The 12,616-nt window shown below is 41.3% G+C and overlaps 1 protein-coding gene across 1 annotated transcript; it reads right to left on the bottom strand.

The window, feature by feature from the left end:
• Positions 1-33: 33 nt before the first annotated feature.
• LOC108411014 (protein ADP-ribosylarginine hydrolase-like) lies at positions 34-12,556 on the bottom strand. The gene is made up of 8 exons (XM_017682380.2): positions 12,095-12,556; positions 9,352-9,466; positions 7,833-7,941; positions 7,651-7,749; positions 5,977-6,082; positions 4,441-4,707; positions 3,073-3,287; positions 34-1,184 (listed from the first exon to the last, which is right to left on the bottom strand). The coding sequence occupies exons 1-8, from the start codon at positions 12,100-12,102 to the stop codon at positions 1,036-1,038; spliced, it is 1,068 nt and encodes a 355-aa protein (XP_017537869.1). The 5' UTR covers positions 12,103-12,556; the 3' UTR covers positions 34-1,035.
• Between the last annotated feature and the right edge of the window lie 60 nt (positions 12,557-12,616).

The raw sequence follows: 12,616 nt of genomic DNA, 5'->3' as shown, positions 1-12,616 counted from the left end.
CATCAATCTGAGAGAATATTAGCATACACAGTCTGGCAGCATGTTGAATTTATTACCAACCACACTTTCCCCTGAAGGTGAATGAATGATTGCAGTTTATTCACAGTAGCTACAAAATTTCACATTAAATGTAGTGATTTAAACTCTGAATTCATTCACATTGCAATTAACTAATAATTAGCAAGAGTAGCCAATGAATCAGTGATTGGATTAGTGCAAATTACAGTATTAGAGCTGCACAGTATGGACAGAAGACTACCAACCTGCTACTTACTGTGACTTTGATCAATATTGTGATCATGGTTTAGGCTACGTTCACATTACAAGCCTCATTGCTCAGATCAGATCCTCTCTGACTCGACGGTTCACACTCGTTTAGGTAAGTGATTGAAATATGTCGTTAATGTGATGAACCGGCCTGAAGTGACCCCCATAAGCTCATCCTACTCAGTCACGTGACGATCATTGCATCATCAGCACAAACTAACGAGCTTCGCTGCGAAGATCATTAACTCTGATCTGCTCTTAGCTTCATTATTAGAGCCAGATGAAGGAGAAAAAGGTGAGGTGAGATTTCCACCGTTTACAGGCTTTAACATCTGTTCAGCACTGTTGCCATGGCAACGCATTAAGCATTAAGGTCGCATAGCCCCGAATCAAATCTAGGACCACATGAAAGTGGCTCAAGTGGGATTTGAAAAGATCAGATGTGTCCACACAGCCCCGAAAACATCAGATCTGAGTCACATTAGGGCAAAAAATCTGGTTCAACCTGGTAATGTGAACAGAGCCTAAAAGATTGTGTTGTGCATGGCTAATTGTAACAATTGAGTTGAGCACATTGTTTTAAGGCATTTTACTTCTTTCTTCCTTGCAAAGGACTAAAGTTTAAATCAAGAGCAAAGTACCATCCTTATTTCCCCAAAGTAGCTGTCTTCTATTTTTAATCTAATTTAATCGAATTAATCTGATTTAACACATCCACTGTCCTTTAAGACATGGTGAGTGTTGTCGCTGTATGAGGTGATCTCTGCTTCAGTGCGACAGCTTGTAGAGTTCCTCTGCGCTCTTCTCCAGTCGGTCTCTGTACTCCAGATTGCTGTAGTTACACGGAGGAACTCCCTCTGTTCCGTACAGCAAACCCCAACAGCAGCAGGCGATCACTGCAGTACTGTCACTGTCTCCTACACAGGAAAGAAAGAAGGTCTGGATATGAAAGATGTAGATGGACAATTTAGAGCTACATTGATTAGTTGACAGCTCCTGAGTGGTACAACCGTGTGAAACTCGACCACTAAGAGGGCCATTTTAACAAATCTCAACAAATCCGTGGGCCAGAGAGTCAGAGCGCAAATCACATTGCAGTGCATTGTGAAGCAAGCTAATTATTAATAGAAAATTCAAATATATTTATGGGCTGGATGGGATTGTGTCATGGCCCTTTTTCTGGCACATGGGTCTTGTGTTTGACAGATGGGGTCTAAACGCTGTCCTTATCAGGAGATGTATGTTTGATCTCTGGTGATGCTTCAGCCATCTATGGCCAGGAGAGCAGAATAACAACGCTCCTCCGAACACACTCAGCTGTCCAATGACGCTGTACGAAAAAGATGTAGTGGCGCTTCACAGGACTCAGAGGAACGCCTGTGTTTGCTTTTCACCCTCCTAGTACTGGTGGTATCGTGTAATTTGGGAGAGGCCTAAATAGTGGGTGGAAATGGATACAACTAAACTGGGAAGAAAAAAAAACTTTTGTACACTATATTGCCAAAAGTATTTGCTCATGTGCCTTCACACACATATGAACTTGAGTGACATCCCATTCTTAAAACATTGGGGTTTAATATGATGTCGGCCCACCCTTTGCAGCTATAACAGCTTCAACTCTTCTGGGAAGGCTTTCCACAAGGAAAGGAGTGTTTCCTCCAGAAGCGCATTTGTGAGGTCAGACACTGATGTTGGACGAGAAGGCCTGGCTCGCAGTCTCCGCTCCAATTCATCCCAAAGGTGGTCTATCGGATCAAGGTCAGGACTGTGCAGGCCAGTCAAGTTCTTCCAAACCAAATTCACTCATCCATGTCTTTATGGACCTTGCTTTGTGCACTGGTGCGCAGTCATGTTGGAACAGAAAGGGGCCGTCCCCAAACTGTTCCCACAAAGTTGGGAACCTGAAATTGTCCAAAATCTCTTGCCGCTGAAGCATTAAGAGTTCCTTTCACTGGAACTAAGGGGCCGAGCCCAACTCCTGAAATACAGCCCCACACCATAATCCCCCCTCCACCAAATTTTACACTTGGCACAATGTAGTCAGAGACAAGTACCGTTTTCCTGGCAACCGCCAAACTCAGACTCATCCATCAGATTGCCAGAAGGAGAAGCGTGATTGGTCACTCCAGAGAACACATCTCCACTGCTCTAGAGTCCAGTGGCGGTGCTTTACACCACTGCATTCAACTTTTTCCATTGTGTTTGGATATGTAAGGCTTGGATGCAGCTGCTCAGCCATGGAAACCCATTCCATGAAGCTCTCTACGCTGTTCTTGAGCTGATCTGAAGGCCACACGAAGTTTGGAGGTCTGTAGAGATTGACTCTGCAGAAAGTTAGCGACCTCTGTGCACTATGCGCCTCAGCATCTGCTGACCCCGCTCTGTTATTTTACATGGCCGACCACTTCGTAGCTGAGTTGCTGGAATTCACTGAGCTCCTGAGAGCGACCCATTCTTTCACTAATGTTTGTAGAAGCAGTCTACAGGCCTAGGTGCTTGGTTGTTTACACATGTGGCCATGGAATTCCCGAATTCAATGATTTGGATGGGTTAGTGAATACATTTGGAAATATAGTGTATGTACTCTAGTCCTCAGGAGAGTGGGTGGGAACACTGATATACTGGGGTGGAAATAAATTAGGTGTGAAATTTTAAATAAACCAATCCATTTGAATCCATTGAAATGTGAAATAAGCCCATCAAATTCTTCATGGTGTTTATTTTTATCATTTAGTATTCACGTTACAAGATAATGTGTGGCCCTGCGTGTCTACCCCCCAGAAGGACAGATATGTGATTACTGACCTCCGTGGAATCCCGCTCGACTCATCAGCTCCTCCCAGTTTGAGCCCGCCCCCAGAAGGGCATCCAGAGCTATCATTGGTGCATCATGGCCGCTGCGCCCAGCCCACCCGGAGTGACTGAAGCTTTTATAAGCCTCATCACGTTCAGCTGGCCCATATTGGTCCGGCCAGATCACTGGCTCGGTCCCCAATGACAGACCCCTCAGTTCAAGATACCTGAAAGAAGAAAATCGTTTTTTTGGGTTTTTGAAAATTTATGACCTCAACCATGGCCTGTTTTGTAATTATACCCCAGTCTGAGATATTTCTCACAGTCTGGTTTTGGATGTATATTGTAATCTACACTAAGCGTAGCTAAGCTTAGGGGTCGCAACCCAAACGTTAAGAAAAGCTATTTTGTCCTTTTGAGCCACATTTTATGTCCATTTTCTTTATCTTATCTTAAATATGTCTCAGTATGTGCTGATGAACTAGTAAAGGCTAAAAATATAAATGAAAACAGTTTGCTCTGCTTTAAGCTTGAGCTCAGTTACAGCCGCTTTTCTCGCATCTCCGGCAGGAAACTTTCTCAATACTAGAACGTTTTCTTGTAAAATGTCTCTCTTTTAGTGATTTACAGTTTCCATTCGTCTCCAGTGTTCATCTTAAATCTCTCTCTTTGCCGTTTCATAGCTACTAGCTGGGCGAGACTGTTGTCTGTGTTGCTATGGTGATTATACAGCAGTCTGTATAATCTTCAGGGTTAAAGGGTGAATCAGCAGTTCTACATTAACTCCAGCGTTTAAGACCATTTACTGTTAAACTGTGTTGAACGATCAGCAGAGTTTTATTTTACTGTAAAGGAGCATTATTTTATTTTTACCTACAAATCTAATTCAGCTGTGGAGCCACAACAGGACAGTAAAAGAGCCGCATGTTGCCGAATGCTGGCCTAGCTTTTATTCACATTGTTGAACTATAGTGAAAACTTGGTAGGGCTGAGGCCTGTTCTCAAAAAAAAATGTTTTAAACCTTTAATTTCTGGGAGTTCATCAATTATACACAAGAATAAGACAATTATGCGAAGAAGCAGTACAGCGTGCAAGTCATTGGACTGGAGCTGAATCCAGCACTTTTCTGTAATTTCTTTTCAACGCTGTACTTCTTGTCCTCCGAATTTAAGCTAGCTTTAGATGTTACATGAAAGAAGTCTATAAATCTTAAGGAAAGCCACAGGACAGCTGTGTTGGATGATCATGCCGATGGGAGCATGCAGGTCAGTTCAGGAGCCTGACTTGTTCAGACTTGGTCAGATGTAAAAGCTCCGTTTATAAGCTAATGTCAACCACCAATCCCAAAAAATTTGGAATGCACCATATCCCATTCTCACCATTCCCATTTCTCAGTGAAGAATCCCCAGTCCCTCTCCGTCTCCTCCACAGCATATCCTGCTGTTTTCACAAACTCCTTCGCTGCTGGACAGGCTTCCTTCACTAAGCCCAGTCCCCAGGTTGTGATTGGACGGCGCTGGACGGCGTAGGCCGTGAACAGAGCCGAAGCCACAGCGCCCAAGAATCCGGTTGGATGAGGGTGGGTCATTCTCCCCGTCTCCACGGCAACAGCCACCAGTGAGGACAGCTGTTCAGGCTGAGGGTATCTGGTACAAAGAGAGAGTCTTTTGGCAAGTAGTTTAAAGAGGTGAAAATATAGCTCTCTTATTCTCTCTTATAAGTTTCATGAAATCACAGTTCGTGATCAACCCGAAATTCCAGGTAAAGTTCTCTCACTGCTCTTCTGCCCTGAGGAAAACTCTCAAATGAGTGATAATGTGTTTAGTTCAGGCAACCCAAATGTTAATAAGATCCATTTTGTCAAGTTTCAACAAAAAGATCTAACCACCTTGGGAGCCACAACATTTTATGTCCATTTTATTGATGTAACGTTTCACCATCTGGGCTGTAAATACGTCTCGTTATGTACTAATATAGACTAAAAAATATAACACAGTCTTACTTTGCTCTGCTTTAAGCTTTAGCTCAGCTGTAGCCACTTGTCTCACATCTCCGTGAAACTTCCCCCAAAAGTAAAACGTGTTTTGTAAAATGTCTCTTAATGTTCGGCTTCTTGCGAAGTTGAAGTCGCTTCTCATTCACCAGCTTCTTGTTCGAGTTTTCCAGGTCCACCTAAAATGGTGTCTGAGGCGCCAGTATGTAGTTAACAATTGCAGAATTTAAGGTGGAATGTGAAAATTCAAACAAGAAGCTGGTGAATGAGACTTCAGCTTTCTTCAACTTCAAATTTCTTTTGCTTTCAAAAGCAGATAGAGCTGCTATAAGCAGTGTAGCAGTGTCCTCCAGATGAAGATGAAGTTGTCAAGCACTATTATTTGACCAATAAGAGTACTTAAATGTAAACTAGGGTGGTATGTTGAGGTGTTGATTTGTTGTTTTTGGAATATTACTTTATAGAGAGGTCAACTTAAGGCGATGTGAGCTAATTTTTATGTCAGAAGCCAGTGCAGTAGATCGTTTCATATCAGCAAGTAAGTAAGGTAACTGACAAACATGCCGAATTAGACATAAAATGGCCAAAAAGAACATGGAAATGATCTAGAACTAGTTGGTTCCTGCTTGGGTGAGTTCTTGTTTTCGTAAAACCCTGCAATAAAATGTGTGTGCATGTTTGTGATTATATGACTAAACCACACATGAAGTCATGAATTAATCAACTTGGCAGGATCAGATTTAAAAAAGCTTTCTATTTTTTCAATATCTCCGTTAAATATGTCTCAGGATTACCACAAAATCCTGTTGTCTCTGTGCAGCATCCTTGCTCTGCTGTTCTTTGCTGTTGTGGCGCATTAAGAACATTAACTCTTGACCTCTGAAGGTTAATACCAATCTAATATTGTGAAACTCTTCCTCACCTCAAGCCAATACACATAGACCTCATAGCAGCGCCGCAGCCTGTACCTTCTGGGTTATACGCCACCCTGTAGCCTCCTTCCGTGCCTGGTTTTAACTGAGACACACCTACAAACAGCGAACTTTGGTCAGAACAGTAGCATATAAACAATAAACAAAATGGTCATGTTCTTAACTTTGCATGGATAATAGTGGAATAAGATTTTTAAGCAAGTAATTTTAGAGCATTTTATTGCTGCATTTGTCATGAAATGTCATGTAATACAGTGTAAAAGTCAGTCTGTTCAATTTCAGTTTAAAAACAACAAAATTGGAGATATGAGCTTTTGTTTCAACAGTAATGATACACAATAGCTAGCTTTACTGTAACCTTGTGAATTTTGCAAGTGATAAAATGAAAATGATGCCGGAAGTTCAGTTGACAAATAATAAAAATTTTTTATTTTTTTTTGTACATCATAAATTGTGTACACATCATTCTCGTTTGTTGTCTTCTCTGACGTTTCCACTGAGCCCAAAAGCTCACCAAAAAAGGAAAGAGTTTATTAAAGTAATAAGCCAAGAGAGGCTGTGTGTTGTTGCGATTTGATCACGGGGAAGGGGTATTGTTAGGCACGGCATGAAGCAAAGAGTACCTAAAACTCCCTTCCCTGTGATAAAATTACCATAACACACGGCCTCTCCTGGCTTACTGCTTTTATAAAACGGCAGCCAAGATAAAATATTATAAAATATACACTTATTTTTAGAAATTATTAATAGTAATCAACATAAACAAGAATTCCACCAAGAAATGTAGTTCCTTTAGAGTATGGTATCATTGCTAAGCAACCATGGCTCATGGCTCTCAACTGGCTCCCTGCTCCCTACATAGTGCACTACGTAGGAGTTTAAATACTGGATCCTGCAGCCCAGAGCAAACAGAGCAAAATATAGCTAAGGAATAGTCGTTTGGGACTCAGACACATCCACACTCGATAAACGATGCACTGTTCGGCTGTAGAGGCTAGAACTTCTAAACTTTCATAGCTAGAACACTATTTAGGGAGTACAGAGCAGTTTGAGATTCAGCCTGGGCTTGATGCCATTTCTGACTGAAACTTGGACTTTTGAAGTTGGTCAGTCATTCAAGTGATATTCTTCAGTGTTTTATACTGCAGTTTTACAGTAAATCAGACTGTAAGTGCTTTTAATTAAAGCCTGTGATATTAATCATGGAGCTGTTTAGGCTGCTGGCTCTTTTAACCCGTTAGCCAGCTGACCAGTCAAGCTGTCAGCCCCTCAGTTTAAACAGAACCGGGTTCTTACTTCATCAGTACACTCAGTGGTCCACGCGAGCAGCATTAGAGTCAAAGATTATTCTATTAACAGCACAAGGGTTTTTCATGCAGTGGCGCATGGATAGTTCAGTTGCTGTGAAGTGGTCATAGCTTTGCGCATGTCGTGGATTTGTCGGAGTGGCTCCGAACGCTGCTCAGCCAATCAGATTTTAGGATCGGAACTATCAGTTTTATAATCCAGCTTCTACATCGTTACATACGGAAATCTAGCCGCAAAAACCTTTACACATGTTCACCTACTCAGCCTACAGCAGTTTAGCTACACCCACTCCCACTGAAGTTATAAGTAGTGTTTCACCCCACACTGCTTTTCTTTTTTTTTTTTTCTTCTTTTACCCAGAATGCTGGATGGTCCTGGCTTCCTTCCCTCCATGTCCTTCATTCCTTCCACATAACGTGAAGCCACTTCTTGCAGAAGCTCCTCCCCTTCCTTTCCTACAGGAAAGCGAAGAGCGTCACCTGAGCTTATACCGGAAATTTAGCTGAAAGTTTTTTTTTTTCTGACTGGGTGAAGAAACCTGTTGCTAAAGCTTCAGCCGTGGCCAGGTGGAGGACAGTGTCATCGCTGACTGGCCAGTCGGGCAGTTGAACTGTGATGCTCTTCAGTCCCCCAAGCTCCTGCAGCTCCTATACAAATTATGATATGATTATGATTATGATAGTTATGCAGGTAATAAGGCAAAAGAAAAAAAACCCACTTTTTTCTCAAACCATGTTGTTCAGTGATCTCATACAGACATGCTTATGTGGTTTCTGATATTGTATGAGTGCTACCAATAAACATGGACAATCATATAATCATACTGGATTAAAATCACTCCACAATTATTACAGTCAGTCTGTAAAACCTCCTCGAGCTGAATTTTCCATGACAAAAAGCCCAGGATAATATTTGTGCGGCCCACCAGGGCAGCATATCTGAAACATACTGTCATCATCCAGCCCATTTACACCCTCATGCCATCTGCTCCACGCTCTTATAGTGTCGGGCTAAATCCAGCAGTTAGAAACCTTTTTATTCTTGGCATGAGTGAAGCATCTGAGACGACTTCAGCTCTGCTGGAAAGGCAGACGTAAACAAACGCCTCCTTCTCAGATCTAGATATTAATCTGAGAATGCTGTGCAGCTTTCTGACAAACCCGGCCTTGGTTCATTTCACGGCCCAACACTTTTCTTTCTGCTGTGCAAGAAGCTTAAAGATAGTCTTTTTAGTTATTATAGTTTTTATATATTCTTTAATCAAGCTGGGATTTGCAGAAGCCAGACAGACGCTACAAATAAATCAAAAACATCTGAATCCAATCGCAAAGCTTAGCCTCAGGCGCTACACCTGCTGCAGTATTTTTTTCTGAAAGTCAAGGACATGAACATGTACACAGGCTACAAGCTGACTGAAGGAATGCGTAACAGGCCATGCTTAGCAGTAGCACTGCATAATGTATTGTTTACATGAGAATTGTGGGCGGATGCTAATCATTCACATACCTGTCGATGGCGATAACAATATGCAAACTCATAAAATCAGAAAATGTGTCTAAATTGGGCCTAAATCTTCCCAGATTAGAATTACAGAGAAATAGACAAACATTTCACAGAGTATCAACAGAATCACAGTATTGTGATATCATGATTATCGCAATGTGTCATGATAGTATCATATCATGAGATGCCCTGTGATTCCCGCCCCAATTTGTGATCTCATCCTGCATCCCTCACGGTTTCGTAATCGTCACTGCAATATTGTCCTTTGCGATACTGATATCACAAAAAAGCAGCAAATAACTAATCACAGTCTTGCTGTGTTCTGAGTTTCCTGATCAATCACAGCTCCAACTGAACGCTTTTGTGGGTGTTTTAAATTAATTATTTGTGTAATCCAACAAAAGTGTCATGTCACATCACTGATTCACAACTACATTCTAACATATTGCAAGGAACAATCGCGATACTAGTATTTTGTCCATATCAGGCAGGATAAAAGTTACTGCACTGCAATGAGAAGGTGGGTAACCGGCTACCGTCTTCCTTGGACTGACCTGGTGTATGGCCGGGCCGGACTCGTTGTACTCCCACAGCTCGTTCCTGTAGCCAAGAGCATCTCCAACTCCACTCAGCAACATGCCAGCCTTGTAGTGCTCAAGGGTCGTAAGGCTAGAACCAGAAAGCAGGTTCATTAGTTACCTAATGACTGAAGACTTTTATAAAGGCTTATGCCATGACGGTCAGTTGTCACAAAATCTGCATTTGACCATTTTTCACCTCAACCGGTGTTATGACAGTTGACGCCCGTTGGAATAAGCCTTTATAAACATCCACGTGGGTTAATGTTAATTGTCATGAAAAGGTCTGTAGGAGTTGTGTAGCCTTAGAAATGGTGCCCTTCAGTGAAGTGTTACTAAATATACATTGTTCTAAACAGCCTATGACCAAGGGTGGGCAATATGATGATATTTTATCCATTTTTATCCATTATCCATCCATCCATATATATGTGTATGTATGTATGTATATATATATATATATATATATATATATATATATATATATATATATATATATATATATATGTGTGTGTGTGTGTGTGTGTGTGTGTGTGTGTGTGTGTGTGTGTGATTGTGATAAATTATGTCTCAATACACTTTTCTGAGCATATTGTAAAATTAAAAAAAAAAAAAAACACTGACGAACCACACGCTCCATTACAAAGTGAACACAATTAGGCTGTTTAATTGGATTTACTGCAGCACACTTAATATGACCATTAGGCTACTGGTTTCATAGAGTCATAGATAACTGAATATTAGCTGAAATAAGTTTTTTTAATAGTCATAAGGGTTAAGTCAGAGTTTTTCATATGCACAGACTTAGAAAGAAGATCTGACTCTATATTTAGGCTTGAAATGCAAAAATCAGCTTTATATTGATGAAGATATGATGACAGCAGTAGATAATTCATGAGGGCTAAAGCACAGCCCACATTACAAAATCTTTTTCTGCACGTTGTGTGCAATTACACATTTCCACCAGAGGGGTCTCCAAATCCCCAAATCTTCCATGGTGTAGCCTTAATGAGATTTTTCATGGATTGGTGTGAACTAGCTTGATATCAAGCTAACGTGAGGCTAAGAAAACACAGACCAGACTTAATTCAACAGGTTAGGGTACATATCTTATTAGTGCTTTTAGTATAATTGACTGTTTAAACAACTAACAGCAGGAAAGGGTCCTGTATGGAGTCCTAAACCAGTCCATATTCTACTGTGTATTACAATATATGAGAAACCAGTAAGTATCATATTATGAAGCTCGGTTTGGATGGGACACCAATTAAAGACATCATCTCAGTCATGACAATGCTTTTTTGATGAAGAGAGGCAAAATAATACGACAGAACAAAAGCTTTGGACTAGCGATGGGCGATATGGCAAAAATATTTTCACTATACACAACATACATCACAAGATTGAACTTTTTCTGAGATTTAATAAGTTGGAACTGACAAAATATAATAAAAAACAAGAACTACTATTATTACTGGGCGTTATGGTGGTGTAGTGGATAGCGCTGTCGCCTCACAGGAAAGAGGGCGTGGGTTTGAGTCCCCGGCTGGGTGACCAGGGTCCTTTCTGTGTGGAGTTTGCATGTTCTCCCCATGTCTGCGTGGGTTTCCTACCACAGTCCAAAGATGTGCAGTCAGGCCAATTGGACATGCTAAATTGCCCCAAGGGTGTGTATGACTCTGTCTGCCTGCCCTATGATGGCCTGGTGCCCTGTCCAGGGTGTATCCTGCCTTTCGCCCAATGACAGCTGGGATAGGCTCCAGCATCCCCCACGACCCAGAAGGAGAAGCGGCTTAGAAGGTGTGTGTGTGTGTGTACTACTAATAATAATAAACCTATGACAGCAGTGATTTTAGTCAACATTTTACAGGCATCACTGCATTAAATCCAGTTAATCATGTTCACTTTGTATACAAACCTATGGAGTCTGCGTGGCCACGCCTTATTAACGAGTGGGAATGAGATCCTAATGCATGGCCCTGGCTTGGTAAGGCGTGGAAATGAGATCACGGCTTACTAAGTTGTGGCCACACATTAGGATCTCGTTCCCACGCTTTACTGAGCACAGGATGTCAGCAGTGGGGCTCCTGTGGGTAGAAACCTTAAATTCACCATTGCTTTTTACTGACAATGTTCATGAAATGCTCAGAAAAGCGTCTTGGTACATAATTTATCATAACAATAAAACATCATCATATTGCCCATTTCTACTCTGGACAGGCCTCGATCATGGTCCAGGAGTAGCTCTGCCAGACCAGACCAACTCAGGAAGGGCCTGTTAATGTGTTTATCAGTCAAAATCAAATAGTAGTACAAATATTTGGATATTATATATAAAAATATGTATTTTAATATACTATACATTTGGAGTAGTCACAAAATACGTGATTAAAGCTTGATCTGCAACTTACGTACTGTATATTTTTATACTGCTTTCTCTTTTCAAACTTTGCAGTTAAATAAAAAAATACAACCTTAATTTTTACAAAGTATTAATTAGCAAAGTACGTGTTTAGGGTTTTGTTTTTAATTCACATTAAAAAATTCAGCATGTCGACCTCAAAATAAGGTATAAATATGTTCAGAAATTATTTAATACCGACACATTATTGTACTAAATAATGCGAAAAATGTATCGAAACATGCTGAGGGGGAAACGAAGTGCTTTTAGGCGTTGTTAGCTTCAGAATATGTGAATATGAAACGCGAACTAGCTCACCGGGCCATGCTCGGGTCTCCAGCCGGGCTCAGCGACCTGCTAGCCGTTGAAGCGGTGCAGGAAAGTGCCGCGGATCTTCTCGGTCTTCTCCTGCTTTACCGCCTCTAAATTTCTCAGTACTGCTTTAAAAGTAAGATCCACGGCCAGTCAGAAGTGCAATATAATCTCTTGTGCTCTGTTCGCCGTTATTTGTCCGCCCACCGTGTCCGCTCTGTACTACAGAACGAAGCCGTTTTAGACTCCACACAAGCTGCGAGCTGTAAACGAGCGAAAACACCAGTAAAGCTTATTGAATTTAAAGCGTGTAAGTAAACCAAACCTATACGATTACTACTGCTTAGACTGAATCAGCAATATTCAGATAAAATGCTATATTCAGACAGAAATGAAGTCAGGAAAGCCCAGAGCTGAAGAGTTTTAAAAACTAGCAAGTTTCTGCAAGTTGTAAAAACGAACTAGGCCACCAGAGGGCGCCGCGTTTAACGTGCTCTAGATAATCAACTGAGGAGCATATTGACCCGC

Source organism: Pygocentrus nattereri, chromosome 13, assembly GCF_015220715.1.
Source record: "Pygocentrus nattereri isolate fPygNat1 chromosome 13, fPygNat1.pri, whole genome shotgun sequence".
NCBI lineage: Eukaryota > Metazoa > Chordata > Actinopteri > Characiformes > Serrasalmidae > Pygocentrus > Pygocentrus nattereri.
The sequence above is the reverse complement of the archived record's forward strand: the minus strand, read 5'-3'. Positions and strand labels throughout refer to the sequence as shown.

What these genes read in the sequence shown, in the direction of transcription:
- LOC108411014 (XM_017682380.2), bottom strand. An exon ending in AGGACCATCCAGCATTCTGG is followed by an intron (nt 6,083 to 7,650) that starts GTAAAAGAAGAA and finishes CGCTGTTTGTAG; the next exon opens with GTGTGTCTCAGTTAAAACCA. An exon ending in TCTATGTGTATTGGCTTGAG is followed by an intron (nt 4,708 to 5,976) that starts GTGAGGAAGAGT and finishes TCTTTGTACCAG; the next exon opens with ATACCCTCAGCCTGAACAGC.